The sequence below is a fragment of the Lycium ferocissimum genome, chromosome 1 (genome assembly GCF_029784015.1).
Source record: "Lycium ferocissimum isolate CSIRO_LF1 chromosome 1, AGI_CSIRO_Lferr_CH_V1, whole genome shotgun sequence".
In the NCBI taxonomy this organism is placed as follows: Eukaryota; Viridiplantae; Streptophyta; class Magnoliopsida; order Solanales; family Solanaceae; genus Lycium; species Lycium ferocissimum.
In genome coordinates, this window is record NC_081342.1 from 31,295,348 (window position 1) to 31,321,879 (window position 26,532).

Sequence of the window (26,532 nt, forward strand, 5' to 3'; positions counted from 1 at the left end):
TCCATAAAGGAAAAAGACGTTAGTACGAACAATGTACTGAGTATGTAAGGCAGGTCTATCAAACATAATAAAGAAATGATAGAACATAAAGTAAAGGGATAACCTGTAACTGACTGCCTTTTAAGGCGGAATCATGCATGCTAGCTTTTATATTAAATAACATCATATCATACATATATAAACTTATATATATATATATATATATATATATATATATATATATATATATATATATATATATATATATATATATATATATATAAGTTGCCCGACCATATAGGTACGGTGCGATTATCATTAGCCCGTGTCCGGGGTAACCATCTCATGCCGCCCACTAGTGGTGACTGCCCGGCCAACTAGGCACGGTGTATTATCATCATAGCTGCCCACTACACTCATAGTAGTGGTGTCTGCCCGGCCAATTAGGCACGGTGTATCATCACTACCATGTACATAACATAAAGCATGCATGAGAGTTCAAGTAAAAGCCATAACTCTATCGGAGTGACGTAGGGTCGGTGACCTCCGATTACATTATGGGATAATCATCATCGCTATGTCTCGCCTTGAAGGAACTAATATCATGAGGTGAGATAACAACAAGAAATAACATCAACAAAATCATAAAGATAGGATTATCAAGCTCATAATAGCATCATTATCATCACCATTATCATGGAGCATATCTCATCTCTATCTCATGCTAAAACTCTTAAAGAATCATGAACTTTCAACTTTTGGGATGTAAGAAGGTCATGGAATATAGAGAAGATAGCAATATAGGTGGCACGCCTTTATGAAAGAAAGGGACTAGCCTTACATACCTTTATGTCTCTTTAACGACTAAGCGCTCTCCTTCCAAGCTCACAACTCTACATTCAAGAGAATTTGTACTAAGTTAAATCATTAAAACATGCTTAAGTGTAATCTAAAGCGACTAGGAGCTAACAAAAATTGGGCAGCATTTTCTATGTTTCGACAACTTTCTCCATATAATAAAAAACTCCCAACATCAATAGAAACACCCATAATATCATAATCAATAGACTTTCTCAAGTTAAACATTGTTCACTTCTCAAATTCACTTTCAAGGTCATCCATAATCATGACTACGATACAACACCATACTTATTCTTCACATAATACTCCCTCAACAAGATTAGCATCATTTATAACAAGATTATACTCATCTCATACTAAGAACCATGACTCAAATTAACTCACTACTCAAAATACCATTATTACTATATTTTGAGCTCATATTCTACTTCCTTCTCTAATCCAAGTCATTCAACCACTCAATACTTTTAATGACATGAAGTAGATGTAAAACTCACGTTTGATTATGTAGGGATGATCTTTGGATGAAGATACTTCACTTGAGAAAAACCCCAACTTCAATACCAAAGAAATTCTTGACTTGTATCAACCCTGGTGAGCATTCACACACTTGATTCTCTTGATTCTTGGTGTTTAATCTTTGATTTCTCTTGAGTTCATGTTGATATGGTATGGAGAATGTTCTAGAGCTCTCTTGAGGTGTGGAGAATGAGGAAAATGAAAAATAAGAACTTGGGTCCTCTTTTTATAAAAAATTAAAAGCTGCCCGACATGGTTATACGGACACTTATACGGTCCGTATAACTTATACTATCCATATAAGTGAGCGTATAATACCACCAGTGAGTGACCCTTCTCTGGACAGGTTATACGGACCTTTATACGGACCGTATAAGTGGTCGTATAACCCACACTTTTCCAAAATTGTTCTCGCCGCTTTGTTTGACTTTCAATCCTTGTGGAACCTTCTTAGCACTTGTGTAATACTTCATTAACCATCTAGGGAGCCTTATAACTCCTCCTCAAGACATTACTAAATCAACATTAGCTCGGTTGTTACAAAACCCTTCCGAACACAACTTATACTTCACTTTCTTCAACGAACTTAGATTCACCGATTCATCTAGCTTTCAAATCTTGTCGCATACACTTTAAAGCTATCAAGTACTCTCCTTAAGGACATATGGACTCCATGTCCATCTTAAGTTTGTGTTAGTCCATTCACAGTGCAACGACACGAATATCTGAGGTGTAACACATCCTTAGCCCCGATCAAATGTGCCTTTTCATATATGAATATATATTTATTTTCACATCACTTCTAATGATCGATTATCATATAGTACCTTATATTCAACTCAACTCGGCCGTAAAAGTAGATAGTACAACTGATATTACTCAGACTTTCCACTCCATGCAGTATTTAATAATCACACGCGAATATATGCAACGATGCTAATGAATAAAATCAATGTCATGCAATATGCCCCCGACGGGCGTAACACTATTATGCCTTCGCTTTCAACTCACCCAATGCAACCCTTTTTATTGACAAGAATGAACAGACGTATGAATATTGCAATTAACTTAACAATTTAATGTAGAAATTAGATATACCTTGGAATAATTATGCTAACCTACGGGGTAACCCTCTTTAACAACGACAAGTGATCACTTCCTATCAGTAGCACCCAGGCATCAACAACTCTAGGACTTAGTATCCGTTTATACACTCGTTGTTATTCTAGTTACTATATATACATAAACCTCTGTTAAATTATGAACATATCCATCCAAACTCCGTGTCCGAAGGCCTAATCATGCTTTCTCCTGTCAATTATATTCGTATATATGACTCACTAATCAAAGTCTAACTCAAGTAAACCGTAACCTACCTCAATGACGAGCAGCTATTCAAACTTCCATGAAGTATCCACCCTCCTAGCCTTTATCCGAAATCTGCGAGAGATGATAGTTGAAGGGGAAGATGTGAAGAATGTTAGGGGACTCTCTTTTTCTTAGTGTCAAGGGTTTTTCTCCATGTAAAACCTAATAGCAGCCTTGAAGGGTCTTTTACTAAAAAAGAGGGTGAAATATAAAACTAAGTATTGAAAAACGCATCCACTGGTCCGTGATGTCCGTTGCGGCAGACATGAGGCTCGCTACAGCGTGACCGCTTGTAACGACCCATTTGGTCGTTTAGCACTTTTAGGCATAATATTCCTAAAACACCCTTTTCGTGGTCAAATCTTGCTTGTCTATAGTACGCGATAACGGGTGATTCGGTTATTTAATTGACGAGTTTTAGTCCTCATTTGACATGCGAGGACGAATGTTCTAAAGGAGGGGAGAATGTCACACTCCATAATAATCCTTGCTACTTGTATTAAAACAAGAAAGAATGAGTTAAGAAGGTTCAAGGAAAGTTAATCGAGTTAGTAAGAATATCGTTATAAATATGGTTGTCTTAAGTATCTCGAGGTGACCTGGTAACCTAAAGGATTTGAAATCGCGTTATGAGTATGTATATGAGGTAATGTGAGTGACCTTTTAAAGTATTTGAGATTATTAGTAATGATATAGAAGATGGACAAAAGATAGGAATATACTTTTTCGATTGGAGTTTCGTCGAAGCTTTGTGAGTTCTACTTATGGTTATTGTGATTCTACGGACCCTTCGAGACATGTATATGAATTGTTATGGATGTAAATGACTGTGTATATGTATGTATAAGAGGTTACATGAGGTTGGAAGAGGATTAGAAGTTAAACGAAATGAATCGGAACAATTTCGGTAAAATCTCGGACCCGATTTTAGCCTATATTGTAGGAGGCATATCTCCTAGTATATGAGGAGTTTTAAGGTGTTTCAAAAGCCTAAAATTAAGTTCATCGAGTCTAGTTTGCAACGCAACAAACAGCTCGTCAAAATGATATCGGGGTAAGGAGATATGGATGATTCAAGTCGGGCTGAGTATTAAGACTATCTCAAGATACAAAGTAGAGACTTTAACTTCCGATTTCGTTTGAAGTCACAATTTATCTACAAATTTTGTTTGGTATAGAAGCATTAATGGAAATTAGGAACTACTTAATTGTGGTGTTAAGTTAAAATTAGTGGCAACAATGAGCCAATATGAGCATTAACATGCCATGTCCAAAAGATGACTCAAAGTCATCTTAAATAAGACTACTATGGGAGACATACAAATATACATTTAAATGTGATTCATCCACTACACTTACATTATATTGTGGACAACCAAATTGAAAGAAAGGAGTATGGAATTCAGCCAAGTGACTGAAAATAAGGCATCCATGTGAGGTATGCATTTGAATATTTAAGCATCTACTACTTTATGAAAGTATACATTGTTTTAGGAGGACATAACATGGTGGAGGGATCATTTCACATTAAATATTGCTCATTCATCTTGGCATAATTACAATGGACAAAGGGTGGTGTATGAATCATTCACCACACATACAATTGTCTTGTAAACAATTGAAAAGAAAGAAGAAAGGAGAAACAAGAAGGTGAGGTTGGCCAAAAGTTGTAGAAAACAAATTAGAAAATTTAAAGTGTAAAGTTAATGGAATGAATCATGCCATAAGTGGAGCATGTGACCAACTTGTAGGCATCAAAGTTGAACCAAATAATGACCAAGAAATCAGCCATCACAATTCATTTCAACTACACAACACAAAGAAAGAAAACTTAAGCCTAGAGAGAGAGAGCATTCGGCCAAGGGGCTGATTTTTGAGCCCTTTGAGTCTTGATCCAAAAATTATTTTCCAAGGTGTTTCAACCCTTTAGAAGGTCCCTAAAACGTGAAGATAGTCTTTGGAGCAACAAGAACCATTTCCATCTCAAGTCACCAACTCTAGCCAAGTAGAGAAGTCAAGTTGTCAAGGTAAGATCTAACTTTCTTGTCATGTATTAAGGGTGATGTAGATGTGTGAATATAAGTTGTATGCATGAAATAAGGTGTGTTGATGTTGGAACATGATGGTAGTTATGGGGTTATATGTGTTGATGTTGAAGTATGGTTGTAACTTGACGAACATGAATCGCATGCATAAAATCATGAAAGTTGGTGTTGGAATGTTAGTTGGCCGTAGGGAATTTGTTTTGGTGGAATTAATGGACTGATTTTCTTTAATAAATATGGTTGTTACTATCATAGATCTCATGGTAAAAAGAATGAAAAGAATTGGAAGGTTAAAGGTGAAGTTATGTTAGTATGAAAATGGTTGAATCTATGATTTTATGTGAGCGATGTTGAAGCATGGTGTAGCCGTGTGTGGACTGTTTTGTGAAGAAGTTAGTGAACTGTTTTTACTTGATATTTTGATTGTTATTATCATGAATTTTATGATGGAAATGAAGGTGTTTAATGGTTGGAGTTGAAACTAAAGTCGTTTGAGAATTGTTGTAAGGATTATAGAAATGACGATATAGCGTAGTTGCGGATGAATTGATGTTGTACTTGTCGTGTGGATAGCTGGTCATAACTTACTGAAATTATATGAAAAGAAGACATGAAATGATGTATAAAAATCGCATGTGGTTGGCTTAGTATGTTCGTAAACGTTTGCAAGAATTCCGAACATCGTTATGTTGTCGGTTAGAGACTGTTTTGGACATGTTGTGGTAGTGGACTGTTTTGGACTTGTGTTTTCATTAAGTTGGAAAGAATAATTATAAGTTAAGAGTATACATCATATTGTATGTTGGATGGGCTGTTATAAGTTGTTACATGCAAACGTCAAGGCTACAAACTAATAAAAGTAACTTGAGGATGTCGAAACCGTATGTGAATCGTTATTGCATGTTATGAATGTGGGTTGTTTAGAATATTGTGTGGGCTGTCCGGATTGGTATTGAACACATAATTATTGATGTTGTATTGGTAGTATGTGGTTGGTTTAGATACAAGAGAAAACGTCGCCTAAACATCTAGAAAGGAGTTACTAACGTTAGAATACGTTTGAATCTCCCCGTAGCTTAACCATAGTTGTTGGCGTCTTAATATAGGTTGAAGTATTATTGGGTAGCGTACACATATTGTGTGACGAATAAGCGCTATAGACCCTGTCCGTTCGGAAGCACTTCGGAAGGAAAAAGCTTTGGCGTGAAAGTTCGTGACACCGTTCGGCATTGAGGTAGGTTACGGTTTACTTTATGTCTAGACTCGGTTAGCGAAACGTATGTAAATAGTAGTGATTGACGGGGAAAGCATGATAGGCCTTCGGGCATGGTGTGGAGGTAAATTCCATCTAGGTTGGTATTACCACATTGTTATGTGGACTTGTCGCCATTATTGTGATCTTGTTATGTGGGCTTGTCGCCATTATTGTAATCTTGTTATGTGGGCTCGTCGCCATTATTACGATATTGTTATGTGAGTTTTGTCATTGTATTGTGATTTCATGTATTTGATATAATTCTCTCTCTCTTGTTATCCCACTTTGGTCATATGGAAGAGGAAGGTTATTGCGAGAATTGAATATTGAATTGCAATCCCTAGTATGAATCTATGGAACCTATGATTGCGGTGATTATTGAGGTTGATTCCATGCGAGGCATGCATCCCATATTCTATGTGCTATGTGATGTAATTATCACCTAGTTGTATCTTTATCACATACTAGCTCCCTCACCATATGAAAGGGAAGGGTAATATTGATGATTAGCCGTGGGCAATAATATGACTTGTACTTGTTTATTGCATATTGGTGATATAATTGAGACGATATCATGCATGACATGCTTTCATATTACTCTTATGTTGTTATAATGGTGAGGAGAGTGATTGAGAGACTCGAGGTTTTTGCGGAGATTGAGAGTGACGAGAGAGACTCGAGGTTTCTATGGGAGATTGAGAGTGACGGAGAGAGACTCGAGGTTTCTCGCCGGAGATTGTGAGTGTTTGTTGAGGTTTCTTGCGGGAACGATAGAGTGTCCGATGCCCGAGGTCTTTGCCGGGATCGTGAGAGTGTGCTCGTGATCCGAGGTTATATTCGGAGCGAGTGGTACATGGACTTCGCGGGTCCCCCATGGGTCATGACTATGAGGCATTGCCATAGCATGTGTGTACGGGAGTGGAGTGTGAGAGGTGACTCTTGCATTGCATAACATTTACATAGCATGACATTGCATTGCATAGCACTCCATTTGAATGGTCATTCATGTCATTGCATGGCACATTCTCGATTGATTCTTGATTTGTGAATTCGAGTTGTTGTTTGTGAGTATTTATTTTAAAGGTGGATGGAATCGAGGTTTATAGAATTCTCCCTAGGCTTATAATCCGAGATATTGAGATCCCTGTGACTATCGTTAATGCAAGACTTTCTCATGTGCTAGATGTGTATCGTGTTTGATTACTTATCCGCTTACTTGTTAGTTGCTTCTTGTTTATATGCGTGAACTAACCATTGTCGGCCTATGATACCTACGAGCCTAGTGTTGTGCTCATACTACTCTTGCTACACTCCTTGCGGAGTGTAGAGTTATTTTCGAGTGATGTTCGGAGTCTCACGACCGTTTCGAGGCATTCGTCAAAAAAGACGTTTGGGTGAGCTATTGCAACCCGAGTCTCTCCTTAGATTTCGTTGTTCTCTATCCTTAAACGAAGTCGTATCCGATTTGAGTCCGTTATCTATTCAAATTGTAAACTTCTTAGAAGCTCTTGTATGAGTCTAGACCGATTTTGAGAATTTCTTATAATAACGTGATTTATTCCGCATGTTGTATCAAATTAAGGTAGTTATCTGAAGGGTTCGCCCACCAGGGAGGGTTAGTGTGGGTGCCCGCATGATCCATAATTTGGGTCGTGACACCGCTACGGTAGACCCAATCTTGCCCGGGCCCATATTTTTTAACTCTTTTCAAAATTGATGTTTCCCACTTATTCATTTAAACACCCCATAGGGCTTACCATTCAAGATCGTAGGCCTAGATTGGGTACGGGTTTTGTGAAGTATTAAATAACGGCTAGGCGGGTTGTTACAATGTAATTTCATTTGAAGATATGGACAACTCTCAAAGCAAGTTTGGATTAAAATTCAATTATGAAGATATTTGTTTGATTGATTTAGCTACTACACACACGATATTCAAAGATAAGAAATATTTTTCTCATTTACGTATGGGTAAGGCAAATGTTAATACCATTTATGTTAGTACTAATTTGATTGAAGGCTCCGGAAGAGCCATCATAATTTTGCCTAGGGGAACAAAACTCATTATAAGCGATGCCATGTTCTCTCCTAAGTCCCGAATGAACTTATTAAGTTTTAAAGATATCCGTCAAAATGAATACCATATTAAAACAATGGATGAGATGAATCTTGACTATATTGGTATCACCGAGGATATCTCTGGCCAGAAAGTTGTTATAGAAAAGTTCCCTGCTTTGTCTTCTGGCTTATATTAGACAAAAATTGGTGTAATTAAAGCACATTCTGTCGTAAACCAGAAGTTTACTAACTCCAATACGTTTGTTCTTAGGCATGATCGACTGGGACACCCTAGATCTATAATGATGAGACGAATTATAGAAAATTCAAATGGGCATCCATTAAAGAACCTGAAGATTCTTTTAAATAATGCATTTTCTTGTCCTTCTTGTTACCAAGGCAAGTTAATTATTAGGCCATCACCTACAAATGTTGGGTTTAAATCCCCTGAATTCTTGGAACGCATATATGGGGATATTTGTGGACCTATTCACCTACCTAGTGGATCATTTAGATATTTTATGGTCCTAATAAATGCTTGTTCTAGATGCTCTCATGTGTGCCTACTGTCATCTCGCAACCTGACGTTTGCAAAATTATTGGCACAAATAATTCGATTACAGACATAGTTTCCTGATAATCCGATAAAGTCTATTCGCCTTGATTATGCTGCAAAGTTTTCATCCCAAGCATTTAATGATTGTTGTTTATCAATTGGGATAAGAGTTGAACATCCTTTAACTTATGTTCACACTCAAAATGGCCTTGCGGAGTCATTAATTAAACGTCTGCAGTTGATTGCAAGACCATTACTTATGAAAACGAGGTTGCCCACGTATGTTTGGGGTCACGCTATTTTGCGTGCAACAGCACTTGTTCGTCTCAGACTGACAAATTATCATAAATTTTCTCCATTGTAATTGGTTTTAGGTCAAGAATCTAATATATCTCATCGAAGAATTTTTGGATGTGGCGTATATGTGCTTGTAGCACCACCACATCGCACAAAGATGGGTCCCCAAAGAAGATTAGGAATATATGTTGGGTTTGAATCGCCCTCCATTATTCGCTACCTTGAACCATTAACTGGAGATTTGTTCCTTTGCTCGATTTACAGATGTCGATTTGATGAGACAATTTTCCCAAAATTAGGGGGAGAGAATAATGAAATAAAAAGGAAAATTTTGTGGAATAATTCATCATTATCTCATCTTGATCCACGTGCTTCTATTTGTGAGCAAGAGGTCCAAAAGATTATTCACTAGCAGATAGCAAATCAAATGCCAGATGTATTTACAGATTAGAAAAGGATTACCAAATCACATATCCCTGCAAAGAATGTCCCAATTCGGATTAATGTCCCTGTAGGACCATCTACTAGTGTCATAGCAAATGAGTCCAAACCACGCCTGAAGCGTGGTAGACCATTGTGTTCTAAGGATCAAAATCCCAGAAAAAGAAAAATAAATGGTCAAGATGACACTACGAAAGAACCTCATAAAGAAATTCAAGATTTGAACAATACTGATATTCTTGAAGAAATCAGCGAGCCTGAGACTCAAGAAAATGAGGAAATATCAATTAATCCAATTGATGTTAGGACTAATTTGAATCGATTGGAAATAAATATGTATTATGTCTTTGCTTGTAATGTTGCAATAAGAATTATGCAAGATAGTGAGGATCTTGAACCACAATCTGTTAAAGAATGTCGAGAAATATGTGATTGGCCAAAGTGGCAAGAGGCAATTCAATCAGAGTTAAACTCGCTTACCAAACGGGAAGTTTTTGGACTTGTAGTTCAAACACCCAAGGGTATTAAACCTGTTGGTTATAAATGGGTTTTTGTGCGAACAAGAAATGAGAAAAATGAGATACAAAGATATAAGGCACGCCTTGTTGCACAAGGATTTTCACAAAGGCTTGGTGTCTATTATGAAGAAACGTACTCACCCGTTATGGATGCAACAACGTTATGTTATCTCATTAGTTTCGCTGTCCATGAAAGACTTGAGATGCATTTAATGGATGTGGTTACAACCTATCTCTATGGATCACTTGAAAATGAAATATACATGAAAATTCCTGAAGGATTTAAGATGCCTGAAAAATGTAGTTCAAAGTCTCGGGAAATGTATTTAATCAGATTGCAAAGATCATTATATGGTCTGAAGCAATCCGGACGCATGTGGTATAACCGCCTTAGTGAGTATTTGTTGAAGGAAGGCTATACAAATGATGCCATTTGCCCATGTGTTTTTATAAAGAAAACAATATCGGAGTTTGTTGTACTTGTTGTATATGTTGACGACATAAACCTTATTGGAACTCCTACAGAGCTCAAAAAGGCAATTGATTATTTAAAGAAGAAATTTGAGATGAAAGATCTTGGAAAGAAAAATTATGCCTTGGTTTGCAAATTGAACATTTGACAAATGGTATCTTGTCGATCAATCTGGCTATACTAAGAAAGTGTTGAAACAGTTTTATATGGATGAAGCACATCCATTAAGTACTCCGATGGTTGTTCGATCACTTGATGTGAATAAAGATCCGTTCCGACCTCAAGAAAAGAATGAGGAAATTCTTGGTCTCGAAGTACCATATCTTGGTGCAATTGGTGCGCTAATGTATCTTGCCAATACAACAAGGCCTGACATAGCATTTTCAGTTGATGTGTTAGCAAGATATAGTTGTGCTCCTACAAGGAGACACTGGAACGGAATTAAACACATATTGAGGTATCTAAAAGGGACTATCGATTTGGGATTATTTTATTCTAACAATTGCAGTCCCGATCTTGTTGGTTATACCGATGCAGGGTATTTATCTGACCCACACAAAGCTAGATCTCAAACAAGCTATGTGTTTATATGTGGGGGTCTTTGTCATATCTTGGCGATCTACAAAGCAGTCTATTGTAGCTACCTCATCAAATCATGCTGTAATAATAGCAATTCATGAAGCAGGCCGAGAAGTTGTGTGGCTGAGGTCAATGATACATCTCATTCGAGAAAAGTCTGGTTTGAAATGTGACACAATACCCACAATCATATATGAAGATAATGCAGCATGCATTGCTCAATTGAAGGGAAGATTCATAAAAGGAGATAGGACAAAGCACATTTCACCAAAGTTGTTCTTCACACACGAGCTCCAAAAAAATGGTGATATCAACGTGCAACTGATTCGTTCATGTTATAATATGGCTGATTTGTTCACTAAGTCTCTACCAACTGCAACTTTCGAGAAGATGGTGCACAAGATTGGAATGCGATGACTCAAGCACTTGGACTGAAGTTCTCATCAGGGGGAGTTAATACATGTTGTAGTCTTTTTTCCATACAAGTTTTTGTCTCACTGGGTTTTTTCTTGTAAAGTTTTTAATGAGGCAACCAAAATATGTATTATTAGAAATGTGTACTCTTTTTCCTTCACTAGAATTTTTCCCACTGAATTTTTCTAGTAAGGTTTTAATGAGGCATATTATCTACCAAAATAGACATCCAAGGGGGAGTATTATAGATATTATCATATATTGTGGATGTCTATCTTTAAGAGAAATATTAGAGCTAGTAACTTGTCCTATAAATAGAGATGTTCCCTTCATTGTATTTCATCACTCAAAAGAAATAAGAACTCTCTTCTCTCTTTCTCTACAAATATTCTTGCTTTAGTTTATTGTTTATAACAAGATTTGAAAAATGATTTAAAGTGAGTAATTAATACTATGGATAAAATAAGAAAAAAAATTGTCTTTTCTTGATATGCTAAAAGTAACAAGTAAATGTGAAACTTTATTTTTGAAATAGTGGACAAGTAAAAGTGAACAAAGAAATATTTACTAAGAAAGTAGGACGTGAGAATAGAGAGATGGAGTGAGAGAAAACAAATACACAGACACCCCAAAAAAAAAAGGAAAATACGAGCAACCAATCAAAATCATGCAGAAGATGTTGTGATGACGAGGCGTCGACGGTTATTTGGACAGTGTTGTGGTGTTTGGCTCCTTTTCTTTAACGACCCGTTTGGCTATGGTTTTTCTTTTTTTTTTCCGGAATTTTCTTGTCATTTAATTTGAAAATTAGCATTTGACTATAAAAGTTTTTGTATTTGTAATTTGAAAAATATTTAAAATCTTATTTTTCACTTTCATTACATTCAGACAACCAAATGTTCTTTGCAAGACCTATAACCAAACACAACTCTTCTTCAACTCCTCCGACCTTAAAAATTCCAAATAAATTGGAAAAATGACACTACTCCCTCTATCCGAATTTATGTGACATATTTCGCTTTTCGAGAGTCAATTAGATTAAACTTTAAAATTAAATTAGATTAGATTAATTAATATTTTAAAATTAAAATTTATTTTAAAAATTACATGAGAAATATTATAATTTACAACTTTTCTCGTATCAATCCAAGAAAAGATATATATTTAAAATGTGGTCAATGTTGATGTAACTTGAATTTTTGAAACGAAAAAAGTACCTCATAAAGTGAGACAGAATGAATTTGATTTATATGGCCAAACGCCTACTAATCATCATTCCTTTTACCTCGGCATATGCTCCCCGAATCTCTCCTTATCCCCCTTGCAAATTGTCACTCCACAAGTCACAAACTGAATACAACCTTCTCTCTCTCTAATGGCGTCCTTGACGCCAGTGCTTCAACAACATAACAACCTTCTTTTCACTTTCACCTCAAAATATAACTCTTCTCTTAATTATTATGTAACGAAGCCTTTCGCTTCTACATCATCTTCTCTGTTTTCATCGCCATCACGTCCCTCTGTAGTGCGCCTCACGCGCGTTTCCACCGCGCCTGTAGAGTACGCGCCACCACCTCCTGAAGACGACGACTTCGAGTTTCACAAAGAAATCTCCAGGCTAAAAGCATTGAAATCCAAGCTTGATAGTTGTAATAATTTGAAGGATAGAATTAGAGTGATTGACTCTGATACTCGTGTCAATTCGTTTTTTTATTCGAATAAGAGTTCGTTTCGGAGGGTTTTGGAGAGACTGGATTTGGATGAATATGAAGTTTTTTTGCTTAAAGGTGTGGTTGCTGCTGGGCAACAACATGTTTTTGGTGATATTTGTACAGAGTTTGACGCGAAAAGAAGTTCGTTGAAGAGTGCTTTGTATGCTTTGGCGCATGTGATTGAGAATTGGGATGTAAATGACGGTATTCGTGGTGGCCGTGGGGGTGTTGATAATGTTTATGGGTTTGGAAATGAAGAGTTTGAGGCATTCAGGTCAATGTTGAAAATGATTGGAGAGGTCGAGCGGGTTTATGACTGCATTGGAGGGATAATTGGGTTAGTTCTCTATGTTTTTCCTTCCATTAGATTTTAATTTCTCCGAGGCATAATACATAGATAGACATGTTAAGGTGGCCTCAACTGGTAAATAAACACTCCAACTTTGAAAATGCACATCTAGACATTTCAACTCGTCTGCACTGTGTCTCCTGGACACCTGATGCTGACGTGGCATGTAAATTTTTGAGGTGTCTAGATGGTTATTTTGTAAAGTTGGAGTGTTTAGCTGGCACTGTAGAGAAGCGTTGAGGTGTCTAGATGATCATTTTGTAAGCTGGATTATACAACTGACAGTAGAGGCCAAGTTTACGAGTCTATCTATTTATTATGCCTTTTCTCCTATTAATTGTTAGTTTCAACAAGCCGATCTTTCGGACGCTGACATACAGGTCTGTAACCAGACTTTTGAGATCCTTCACTAGAGTATAATAGGTGAGTGCCTGAACAATGGCAGTAGTAAATGAAAGGAAATAACTAGTTGCATTTTCCTAGTGAGCAAGGGCGTTATAAAATGAAATTCGTAGCTAAAACTTGAAGATTGTAAATAATCAATTTAAGTTACTTCCTTAGTGAAGTGGGAGGAGAACCATGAGAGTCGCAGCTTTAAATCCAGTGAAGGAAAAAACACTAGGTTAGGTAGGCGTGCAAGCTAGGCTGGACACCACCGTCATTTAAGAAACAGTTTGAAGTTACTAAATTTGAAGTATTTATCAAAATTCTTTCACTAAACTTGAAGTGTAAAGTTTATACGATCTGAATCTCTTAGCTGAGCCAGTAACATAATTATCCTCTTGCATATTTAAACCTTACTATCTATAGTTATGCAATTACGATGATGGTACATTTTTATTATTAATGAGCATATGCAAAGTATTTCTGCTCAAACTTGCCTAACTTTTGGCAGAAAATTGATGTAACATTATCAAAAATGTATACTGTCCAATTCAGTTTCTCGAAGTGTTTAAATAATATAATGGAAGAAACACCAAGAGTTCAAAAGTAAATCCCTTTTACTAGGTGATTCAGTTACTGATTTTTGTGGACAAAACTTGAGATAGCATAAATTGTTTAAGGCTGCTTAAGTACCTCCAACTTTCTGGATTTTGAAGAATTGAGTGTTTATTTGTTCCCGTATATGTTAGTTTCCTTATGTTGTATCCCCTACATTCCATTTAATATTTGCTGAGCCTTCATACTCTGTTATCTTTCGCCAAATTAGCAAGCTGTTATTATTCTACTTTATAAGTTTTTTCCTTTAAGCTTTGTACACAAATGATTTTCTTTTATTTAGTTATGATATACTCCTTCTGTCCCAATTTATGTGGCACCGTTCGAATTCGAGAGTCAAACCTTTAAAATCGTGACTGTGTATCCGGACATAGAATCTTTAAATTTTTTAAAATAAACTTTACATATTTGAAAACCATGTAAAAGTACTTAAGTCACAGTAAATGACAATTTAAAATATTTATAAGAACATGAAAAAATAGCGGTCAGAGAAAATCTCTTTTGACTCTCGAAATCTGGAACCTGCCACATAAATAGGGACAAAGGGAGTAATTTGTCATCAGACCTTGCCATAGTTGAACTATTTGTTGAGACGGTCCAGACCTTTTTAAGCTACTCGTGCTAATGAAATACAAGAACTTTGCTGCAGGTATCAGATCATGGTTCTTGAGCTTCTTGCTCAGTCAACTCTTGAACGACAGTGTCTGCCCCTTCACTCCCATAAATCTCTCAATCGTGAGATAATAGAAATTCATCCTCCAAGTGTGCTTGATCTTTCTCAGGATTTAGAATATGCATCTCAAGCAGCTATATGGGGAATTGAAGTTAGTCAATGCACTTTATTTTCAATGCACTTTATTTTTAGATGTCAACACTTGTAATTCTGGCATTGATCTACTCACTGTTTTAACTCTTTTGAAGGGATTGCCAAACATGGGTGAAATATATCCTCTTGGTGGCTCGGCAGACAGGCTGGGTTTGGTTGACCCAGACTCAGGTGAATGTCTTCCTGCTGCAATGCTTCCATACTGTGGGCGTACTCTATTAGAAGGTCTTATAAGAGATCTTCAGGTAATTATCAAGCGATTTGTTTCTGCATTCATAGTGTTCTAAATCAAATCAAAACAAAGATGATGATATCCTTCAACTACTGCAAGGCTAGGGAGTACCTGTATTTCAAGTTATACCGCAAACAATGTATCACTCCAGTTGCGATCATGACAAGTGCAGCAAAAAGCAATCATGAGCGTGTCACCTCGCTGTGTAAGGGACTGTGCTGGTTCGGAAGGGGAAGATCAAACTTCAAACTTTTCGAGCAGGTAAAAGTTCAAATGCATTTCGCTCTTATGACTCCATGAATTAATGTGTGTTCTTATATTTATTACATAAGCTGCTGTTCATTTGGTTATTTAACTTGTCAATTGCTAGCCTCTTGTTCCAGCTGTTAGCGCAGAAGATGGGCAGTGGTTGGCTAGTGGACCATTCGAACCTGTATGCAAGCCAGGTGGTCATGGGGTGATCTGGAAACTTGCTTATAATGAAGGTGTTTTCCAGTGGTTTCACGATCATGGAAGACGAGGTGCAACCGTGCGGCAAATCAGGTTAATTTCAAATTGATAACTGTTCTTTCAGGATAATTACTAACTTTGAATGAAAATAGGAAATGTGGTATAATTTATGTCTTGAATATGGTTGACACTCTTGACTTCGCAGTAATGTTGTAGCGGCTACAGATGTGACTCTTTTGGCTTTAGCTGGAATTGGTTTGCGCCAGGGAAAGGTAAGGAATTATACCATGTCACTTATTTTCAAAAGCATGCAGACGGCAGTAGAAAATAAGAGAATTGGATTTGACTGCAATCTATTCTTGATATTCCTGGATCACCTAATTTCGACAGTGGGGAGAAGATCAAATAGGATTTGCTGAAGAGGTAAAATGAATCCTTTTAGTTCATGATATTAGTGCCACCTTGGGAAAAATCAATTCTCTTATATATTGGACCAGCAGGAACAATTTATAGAATACAAGATATATTTAGGCAGTAATTTGCGCTCGCTTGGAGAAGCCAGGACAAGAGTATATTTTGGCCTGGGCCATGCGTTGACCTTATGCCTTATTTCTTGCTTGCTCCAGACTGGAATCAATCTGCTATTTACTTTTTATATTCTGTGGTCTCTAAAATTTCCAGAAACTGGGCTTTGCTTCATGTAAGCGAAATCCTGGTGCTACTGAAGGCATAAATGTTCTTATTGAGAAGAAGAATCTTGAGGGGAAATGGACTTATGGTATATCCTGCATAGAATATACCGAGTTTGACAAGTTTGGAATGACAGATAGTCCCCTTTCTTCTTACAGGTACTCTATGTCCTTTCTTGTTCAAATACAAAGAATGATTTCTTTAATTAGAACCTTTGGTCAGCTTATCTTTCATTCATGAGTTTTAAAATGATCACATCAAAGTCAGTATATGTAAAATATGTCAAAACGACTTTCTGCGTGTGACAGTAGCTTTAGCATTCTGAACGACCTTGTATGTTGTTTCCTGAGAGTACCAGCTGACACTTAGAATTTCCTACTATAGATTGATGCTGTCAATTGTAGCTTCCAGAATCGACTTTTCTAAATAGCTTTTAAGTATTGATGCTGAAAATTTCCCTGAACCTACATTTTGGCCCGTGATTTGAGATTGGTGATGCACGTTTTGGCAATCAAGTACAATCAAACGGAATCCAATGCTGATGCAAAATTCAAATTACGGTGTTCCTAAAAATTACCTTTTGCTCTCAGTTGCTTTTCTGGAAGTGTAGAAACTAATATTATGCTGATGATATTGAACTTGAGGATTTCACATTCTTGCAACTCTTATTGCATGTGTGGAGGACCTATCACTATGGTAATTCATTCTCTTGATGTCCATTGGGTTGATTCTAGGCTATTTTGCTTGGACTCGGGTGGAGGTATCCGATACGGGTGTAGATTTAGAGGTCAGATTCTTCATCACATAAATTTTAGGATTCGGGGGTATGGATACTAGTGCAGATACGGGTGTTGGATACAGCCAATAAATGTATATTACAACATATAAAGTATATATTTCGATTAACTGAAGTTATTGAACTAAAACTAATAAAATCTTAATTTTTTATAAACCCCTAATATTTTATTCATAGGGTATCTCGCTCTATAGCAAAACATTCTCATAATTTATATAACTATATGTGTGTGTGTGTGTGTGTGTGTGTGTGTGTGTGTGTGTGTATATGTATGTATATATATGTGTATATATATATATATATATATATATATATATATATACCATGTAAGTTTATTTGCTATGTTTTCTGTGACATAAACCCAAAAATCGAACCAAATACCGAATTGATCTATACTTCTCGGTCGTACATGTAGTCAAAGCACCCGAGGTAGGTCGACCAAATCCGGTGTGGATCCCACACCCACATGTTGTGTCGTCACGGGTGCGATAGGGATTTGAAGTGCCCAAGCCACTTAGACTCTAGGGCATCTTTTGTGCAGAAGAGTGAAGACTTAAAACACCTCTAGCTTGTCTAGATGAAATGTCTTATCCTTTTGGATTAACCTACCAACCTTTCATTTCCTGTGTTGTTGCCTCACTGGTTAGTTGATGCTTGCATGATATTCCCTCCATTTCAATTTATGTGGCGGTGTTTGATTTGACAAGGAGTTTAAGAAAGATTTACCTGTGGTCATAAACTGCCATTGGATTTTTGTGACGGTAAAAGCATGCCATTAAGGGTTAAACGCGAAGTTTAAAGTTAAAATGTTTCCAATAATAGAAAGGTGTCGTTCTTTTGGAAACAGACTAATAAGGAAATAGTGCCGCATAAAATGGAATTGAGGGAGTATTGTCTTTCACTCAGGTGTAACGGCCTCAGTTTGTAGCTATAAGCACAGTTAGCTCATTAGTTTTTCATCCTTCTAACTTTCCATGGTAATGACGATCTTATTATAATTAATCTTACCATTGTAGAAAATTCTAATCTTTATCTTCGTCCTTTTTTAAGTTTACAGGACGAGTTTCCTGCCAATACAAATATTCTATATGTTGATTTGCCCTCTGCTGAGCTTGTAGCTTCAAGTAATGATGAGACTAGTTTGCCTGGAATGGTGCTTAATGTGAAAAAGGCAATCACATTTGTGGACCAGTTTGGAAGCAAGCATAGGTAAGATATACATCTTCTAGTTGTGCAAGCTATTCTAACTTTGTCTTTATTGATTGGACATGTGCTTATTATCAAATTTATTACTGATAGATACCATGAGTCATGACTACAAAAAATGGATTGAACTCCATAGATTGAAATTATCTTGGTTTCTTATAACTTCCAGCTCACCTGCATTCTATTTTACAATTATAAATGATTGACCGTGTAAATGTTTCTAGCTTCTTATCTGATCTTTTACTGATACCATGACATTTTACTTTCTGTTCATTCCAGTGTTCCAGGTGGCCGTCTTGAATGCACAATGCAAAACCTTGCTGACAACTTTTTCAATACACGCTCAGCTAGATGTTATGACGGTGTCGAAGGTCTGATTTGGCTCTTTTAAGTGAAGTTTTTTAGCATATATCATGAACCTTCTGTTCTGATGCAGTTTTGAGTGAACTGATTTTGCTTATATTTCAGATGGACTAGATACTTTTATTGTATACAACGAAAGAAAGAAGGTGACATCATCTGCCAAGAAGAAACGTAGACAGGGTGACAAGTCGTTACACCAGGTTCTACAGAATTTAGTAGCTTCTTTGAGGAGTCCGGAATAGCATGTTTTCATTGATAAGCAAATTCTTTATTCTTGACCTAAAAAATAAATAAAACTGTCCCTTCTCTAACAGTTTAAGGTTTTTTTTATTCCAATTGAATTTAAGCGTGTAGATGTTATGATCACACAATCTAAGATAGCAGAGCAAGCAGAGGTCATCAGTTCAAGTGTTGCCACCATGCAACAACTAAAATATTTTTACATGTTTGGTCTAAGAAAAAGAATCAGGCCAGCATATGAAGGAGCCTGTTGTAAACCTGCCATAAATAAATAAAGTGTTCCCTCTCTGACAAAATTAACAAAAACATAAAAATGCCGTATCTGCAATCTCTTTCAAGACAACACTATTGAGCTGAAAATTTCAGGCAAAGATTGCATGTGTCGTACTCTGACAAATGCTTGACTAACTCATTATATTATTGATATTATCAACAAACATTGTACTTTCTGTTCTTCATTTTTGGTTTTCAAATGATTCAAATTGTTTATGCCCGTTTAACAATACTTGGGTGAAGTTGAAAAAAACTGAGTGTTTGAAGTTGAAATTAAAAAGAGTATTTGGAAGTTTGATTTGGAAATAACGTCCATGTCCAAACGCCAACTTAAAATATTTGATTCACTAGAATTACTTTCTTTCTTGTGAAGTAACAAATAATTATGGACACTCCAAAGAAGAAATGTGTCGAAGCTGAATATAATAACTCTCTATCAATTTTATGAGCTTAGATACAGTTGAAGTGCAGAGAAAATGATGGAAATATATTCTGGTAATGAGATTCACATCCCAAAGCGTAACATCACAACTTTGGAGAATGTGTAATTTAAAGGTCATGTTTACTTTTTCGGAAATTAGATGACATCAGAAGTATTATTATAACTCATTGGAATTGAAATTGTGTGTAGACTCCAGATGGATCACTGTTGGATATAATGCGTAATGCCTATGATATTCTTTCTTGCTGTGAGATAAAACTTCCAAAGGTATATTCTTGGGCTTTTTTTTTTTTTTTTTTTTAATAATTCTTCTGCTATTCTTGGAGTATTATTACCTAGTTACTCGAACTTGGTTAGTATGTGACATATTAGTGTGCAGTTTATTCCAGTCTGATTCCACAAGCTACCTTTTTTTTTTTTTTTTTTTGGGATGAAGTTAGTACACTTCTTTATACTCTTGTTATGTATCTGCAGATTGAAGGTAATGAAAAGTATGTTGACTCTGGGCCTCCATTTCTAATTCTTCTCCATCCTGCTCTAGGCCCCCTTTGGGAAATAACTAGACAGAAGGTAATCCGGCAATTGCCTTTCTGTTAAAGTGTTTCATTGACTTGCATTATTTTAATGTCTGTCCTTCATTTCTTGAATTTTGCTCTGGAACTCCCAAAAACATGCGACTATGATTTTAAAATTGACCTTGAAATTGCTGTCTGGACCTTATTTATCATTGGACATACAACTATGTTCTTCCCTGGCCATCGTCTACCTTCGTCAAAGCTAGTACCAAAAACTGTTAAAGTTATATACTTTTGTCCTTCCTTGATGAAGAGCTTAGTCACGGGGCATGCTCTACTATCCTGAAAGCTATAACTGTTTCTTTTGCTTTGTCTTTCTTAGTTCCATCGAGGTTCCATCTCTAGGGGTTCGGAGTTGCAAATAGAGGCTGCTGAGTTCTTGTGGAGAGATGTGCAGGTTAGAATTCTTGGTTCCTGCGCCAGGACATGCTTTTTAGCTTGTTATGACCAATTTACTTGGCTTTGTTTTCCAGCTTGATGGGAGTTTAATCATTTTAGCTGAGAATGTACTAGGTTCAACTAGGATTGATGAAAATGGTGAAACCATTCTACAGTATGGAAAAAGGTAATGAAATCCACCTGGTTGTTTGATTCTTGAATCTACTAGCTTGGAGATGTCCATTTAATGATAAAATCCTTTATGTAGGTGTGGGAGATGTAAGCTGGAGAATGTCAAGATATCGAATGGTGGAATTGATTGGAATGCAAGAGAAAATTTATACTGGAAGCACGATGTGCAGCGGTTTGAGGCAGTAAAGGTGATACTTCACGGAAATGCAGAATTTGAAGCAGTGGATGTTATATTGCAGGTTTGCTTAACCTCAGACTATATGATCAGCATTTGAACATGCAAAAGTGTAGTTTGTGAATTCTTCTTGTACTGTGGGAGTTAAGTTATCACTAACTAAGGCAAATATGACTGTGTTAAGTTGTATGTTATAGTTTTCAGTCCCAGATTTGCCCTTGGAAGAGGGCGGGTGTGTTAAAAGTAAATGAAAAGCTAAAGGGCAAGATAATGTCACCTATACTGACAATTTTCTTTCCCCTAGGTTATGATACCATGATTTGGTGCTTCTGTTAGAAGGAACTTGAAGTATATGGCTTACATGCCTCCTTATTATTCATGCCATATTCAAAATCCTGTAACTGCTTTTTTGTTTCATCAGATGCTGAAATGTTCCTTCATCTTGCTTTTCGGACTGCAGGGTAATCATTTGTTTGAAGTTCCAGATGGCTACAAAATGAAGATAACTGCAGGAGATTCAGGTTTTTAGAAGATTTGATCTAATATATGCTTGGTTTACTTTTTCATTATTATGTTACACATTTTTACGAAGGCATTTCATATTGTCAATAGAGTTATTCTTTGCGTCTTGTCACTTTAACATCTTCTTCTTAGTGAGGTATTTGTTAAACTATTAGAAAAGATGTTGCACCAGTATAGCTGGCAGAGTATACATGTACCTGCATCTATTACCGAAAGGTCTTGTAGAACGTAGGTACATGTACCAAACTTTACTAAGTAGCAGTAATTACATTATATATACTGATATTAGTGTACACACATTCTCGAGCACAAAAATATGGGGTAAATAAAGGTCAGCCTGGCAGAGTATACATGTACCTGGGTTCTACAAGACCTCTCGGTAATAGATGCAGGTACATGTGGGGTAAATAAAGGTCAGCCTGACAAGGGTTTGGAAAATGATCTTGGTGATATATATATATATATAATCAACTTACCAGAAAACCTTTTGACGTCCAATTGGGTGAGGGATTTCCATCTAGAGAGAAGTTGGAAATGTGATCTGTCCTTGGGTGCATTTAATGTTTAAAGGTTAACGATAGAGATACTCTTTACTTCCTTATTGGTCCTTCTATTCAAACATTTTTGTGTTCGACAATGTATATACACTAATATCGTAGATATAATTTAATTACTGCTACTATGTTGGTAAAGTGTTTGGTACTGACACGCTTAAATTTAGTGTCCGATATTTTATTTTATTTCAGTTGAAAATACTGAGTTTGTTTACTAGTTGTGTTCCCTATCATTCAGGGTTAGCAGTTGAGCTTAAACCAATTGAGGATAAGTTGATGGAGTGTGGAAGCTGGTTTTGGAACTACAAGATAATGGGCAAACATGTTCAGTTGGAATTGGTGGAGTTATAGGAGGATTGACAGATACCTTACCCATTTCTTTTGTGAATCATGGTTCACAACTGGGGCTCATAACTGGTTCAGACTTTGGTTAAACAAAAGTTGAACCACTCGACTCTCCATCAGTTTTGTGAGGATGAGTCTTAATGCCATATAATAACCATGTAATTGAGGCTGTCTGTAATTTAGTTGTAAATCATGTGTGTCACAATTTGACAACTCTTAATACCACAGTTGTATATTTTATTTCATTTTTTCCGTGCAAATGTAAATAATTGAGTTTCACTCCAGGTTTCCTGGTCATTGTTGTATGATTCTATGACAAAATTGATTCTATGAAGATAATGCTTGTGGATCTATGTTTACTTTTATGTTTCTAGGTTGTTGGGAACTGGGGATAACCTCTTGATTTTGGATTGAAGTTGCAGTGCTTTATTTTTTGAGGGAAAAAAAGGGAGCAAGCCAAGTAAAATATGAGGTGAGAAGTTGCAGATTTTTCTTTTCACGGTGAAGGTGTAATTAACGTGTGATATTTGAACAATGCATTGTCATAGATTATGTTGGTCGGAAATGAAGCTGTTTCTTTCGGGAATCAAAATTGGAGAGAGAAGCATTTTACTCACGTTCCTGCTTTGACACTTCATTCTCTAACCCGATGATGCCTTTCTGGATACTAATGTTAAGCGATAAGGTTTATATTTCAAACTGTTTGGTCAAAAGCTCTATTGTCTAATCTCCATTTGAGTGTTCTCATCTTATTGTTGTCTGCACTTTGGAAACGCTTCCACTGAATATCCTTTATGTTCTGACAAACCAGGGTGAATGTATGGTGAAAAAATCTGTCCCCCCTTGATTTTCTCCCCTGCTTTTTTTCATACTCAAAACAGAAGATGGTTTTTGATGGAGCAAAAGCTGAATGTAACTGTACTGACTGGTAATAATTTGCATTTCAATGGGGCTTTAATGAAGAATGGCAACTTGATCGGATGATATCCGGTTTAAGGTGAACGGGATAAGGGTTGAATAATAGTAAACTAATATGAAAAGTATTTCCATCCATTTACATTCTTGTTAACAGTGTATGTATTCATTGCTCCCATCTGTCGGGTTACTGAGATTGGGAGCAGCATCTATTAAGTAATCTTAGGAGAGCATCAGCCTTTCGTCGAGCTCTCAGGGAGCCATCAGCAGCCAAGCTCTGGAGAGAAGGAATACTTCTTGGATTCATCAGTAATTTTCCCGCTATCTCCTCTCCACTATCCTTGCAGAGTCCTAGCAGAAGTGTTATCGAATGGTCCTTCCCTTTTGAAGATCCAAATCTCAATAGATCAACAAGAAGAGGAACCAAGATCCTATTTTTTCTCAATGCTTGTAGCCCTTCGTTGCAGCCCAAGACAAGGGCAAGAACCGCCAAGGCATCATCAGTTATACCAGCCTTGTCGTCCATGAGAAGATCAATGAGTAGGGAAACAGCTCCAGCAAGCACTATACTTGGCCTGTTAGCATCATAGACTGCAAGGTTAAAAAGTGCTATAGCAGCATCCCTTTTCCCTGTTGTAGTTCCATCTCCTAGGAGTCCAACCAAAGCTGGAATGGCTCTGGTATGTGCACCAATGATTACCTTGTACTCGTCGATTACAGACAAGCTGAAGATTGCTGCTGCTGCATTTTCTCTCGCTTCCACTGTTTTCCCAGATTGGAGAACTTCAACTAAGCTGTCGATAGCACCAGCAGACATAATAAGGATCTTGTTATTCTCGTGTATTGAGAGGTTGAGTAGGGCTGTGACTGCATTCTCCTGGATTCTTGGATCACGGGAACCTAGCAGAGTCATCAGAAAGGGAATAGCTCCAGACTCAGCTATAATCCTGCGATTATCCATGCCAGATTTCGCAAGCAACCTTAGCTCATATGCTGCCTGTCTCTGTATATCTGGAGACCCTGTTGCCAGTTTGCCAACTAAAAATTCTGCTGTCATTTTCACAGCATCTGTGGCAGCTTTAATAGCAGAAATGTAGTCAATCGCCTTGTCACATTTCTTTATCTTACTGCTGCTACTTTCTGAATCTGAAGGAGATAATGTAGGTTCTGTTAGTGGGATGTTGTTCTCTTGGCACCATTGATGGATTAGACTTTTCAGGGCATAGTTGGGAATAAGAGCCATATGTATGAGCCTCTGTCCACTTTTTGGACATGTGCGGTGCCCTGAATATATCCACTGAGCAATTGAATTTCGATCATAAGTATGCCCTGATGCTACTATCACAGGATCCCTTATCAAGTCGAGTGAAATTGGGCAGCGGAATTCATCAGGGATGTTGGGAACCACTGAATAACACGAGGATTGTTCAGGACGAATACTCATTGATGCTGGCTGCTTCAATTTTTTCTTAATCATTAGGTGTTCTTCTTCCAGTATTGCAGTTTTTGACAAGGAGATCAAGGATACTAGGCTGTTGATATTCGAGATGGCGGTAAGACCACCCGTGCCTGCCTGTTTCTCAGCTTCTGTCTTTAATTTTGACATCTCTTCCTCATAGTCCAATGAGCTTCTCAAACCAATGCTGTTGAAACTCTCTTTCACTCTCTCAAAGTCAATGAGGCCTTTGTTCTTGCTTTTCCTGTCACCGTTAGTAGCCATCAACTTGAGAATCTCTTCCCTTTTCTGAATTTCTCGTTCATCAATGAACAAATCAGCCCTTTTCGCCTGCTTTCGAAGCAGCTCCACTTGCTCCTTGGTGTCAACAGTCACATTAAGTAATCTCAGGGGTAAAATGTCAAGTGCCTTGTCCATCTCCTTCATGAGCGCATGAAATTGGTTGGATATCAATTCTGTTTGCATGAGGTTCCACAAAGAGCTTCCCTCTTTGCAACTTTCTACGAGGAGCTTTACCTTTTGTATGACAGATGAAAGTTCAGCCAAGCAGAGAATGACGGATGGTGGAAGTACTGCGTTGGATGATGTTTCTTGAATTTCTTCAAACAATGAAGTAAGAATTTTGATCCTTCTTACCATTGTTGAAATGTTCTTAACCTGTACAAATGGGATCTTTTCCATTGAAAATACTTCGTTAGAGATGTGAATAAGTTCCTCTAGCAAATTCCCAGTTGGGAGAAATCCAGAGAGGACAATTAGTGGAAGTTGAAGTTCATTCATGCTTAGACAACGCGTTGAATATGTATCGTTTTGTGACTCGGCAATATTTTAGATTATTAGTTAGCTGTAGAAACTTTCAAAAAATTTGCAAGGGGAAAAATATATTAAAAGTCATGAACTCTTGACTTTTTCTGCTTGTACTGTTCTGTGTAGGTGACAGTAAGATGGCTGGTTGAAGGGGAAGGCAAAAGTCTTAATTTGCTGCCATTTGGAGGACATACTAGGCTGCCGGTTGTACTATAATTCCTTTGGCTAATTTTGTAGTCCATTTTAATAATAATATGTATATGTCAAATGAGATAGAGAGAGCCGTGTAAATGCTTTTATCTGCTGATGGCCGAACTTTCTTATTCAAACATCCCTTGGATTTATTTTATTTTAGTCCATGTAGGATTGTCCTATTCTAGCTGCTAAAACTGGATTTTATGTTTTGATTTTGAGTCTAAGTTTGGTGCATTCACAATGTAAAAAGTAATTTATGCCGTTAAATATGCCCTACTACAATAATAGGTGATTCTTTGTAGCAAGCGTATAACAATATAGAAAATAGGATAATAATCTTGCATTTATGATATACCTAGTTTCTAATGGCATGTTGATGTTTAGTTAATTATTTTTATGAAGGAACAATAAATTCAGTTTAAGAGAAAATTTTATATACACCGAAGAAAGTATCGGCGCTAAGAAATTTACTTGAGAA

At 36.9% G+C, this 26,532-nt stretch overlaps 2 protein-coding genes across 3 annotated transcripts; one reads left to right on the forward strand and one right to left on the reverse strand.

Moving 5' to 3' along the window:
- Positions 1-12,621: 12,621 nt before the first annotated feature.
- LOC132053917 (UTP--glucose-1-phosphate uridylyltransferase 3, chloroplastic) lies at positions 12,622-23,032 on the forward strand. 2 transcript variants are annotated; one of them, XM_059446011.1, is made up of 17 exons: positions 12,623-13,411; positions 15,072-15,246; positions 15,344-15,493; positions 15,580-15,741; positions 15,851-16,023; positions 16,136-16,202; positions 16,612-16,778; positions 18,467-18,625; positions 18,902-18,993; positions 19,091-19,185; positions 20,130-20,207; positions 20,415-20,510; positions 20,838-20,912; positions 20,989-21,080; positions 21,162-21,324; positions 21,721-21,781; positions 22,575-23,032. In XM_059446011.1, the coding sequence occupies exons 1-17, from the start codon at positions 12,738-12,740 to the stop codon at positions 22,685-22,687; spliced, it is 2,592 nt and encodes an 863-aa protein (XP_059301994.1). In that variant the 5' UTR covers positions 12,623-12,737; the 3' UTR covers positions 22,688-23,032. The 2 variants fall into 2 exon arrangements, with proteins under 2 accessions (XP_059301998.1, XP_059301994.1); XM_059446015.1 differs by lacking the exon at positions 16,612-16,778 and having other exon boundaries at positions 12,622-13,411; positions 18,474-18,625.
- Positions 23,033-23,672: 640 nt separating this feature from the next.
- LOC132053927 (U-box domain-containing protein 1-like) lies at positions 23,673-26,257 on the reverse strand. The gene has a single exon (XM_059446022.1). The coding sequence runs from the start codon at positions 25,830-25,832 to the stop codon at positions 23,784-23,786; it is 2,049 nt and encodes a 682-aa protein (XP_059302005.1). The 5' UTR covers positions 25,833-26,257; the 3' UTR covers positions 23,673-23,783.
- Positions 26,258-26,532: the final 275 nt, after the last annotated feature.

Excerpts from the sequence above, each read along its gene's own strand:
- LOC132053917 (XM_059446011.1), top strand. The coding sequence starts at position 12,738 with ATGGCGTCCTTGACGCCAGTGCTTCAACAACATAACAACCTTCTTTTC. Across the intron at positions 16,779-18,466 it reads AGTCCCCTTTCTTCTTACAG|TTTACAGGACGAGTTTCCTG; the intron begins GTACTCTATGTC and ends TCCTTTTTTAAG. Across the intron at positions 19,186-20,129 it reads GTGACAAGTCGTTACACCAG|ACTCCAGATGGATCACTGTT; the intron begins GTTCTACAGAAT and ends AATTGTGTGTAG.
- LOC132053927 (XM_059446022.1), bottom strand. The coding sequence starts at position 25,832 with ATGAATGAACTTCAACTTCCACTAATTGTCCTCTCTGGATTTCTCCCA.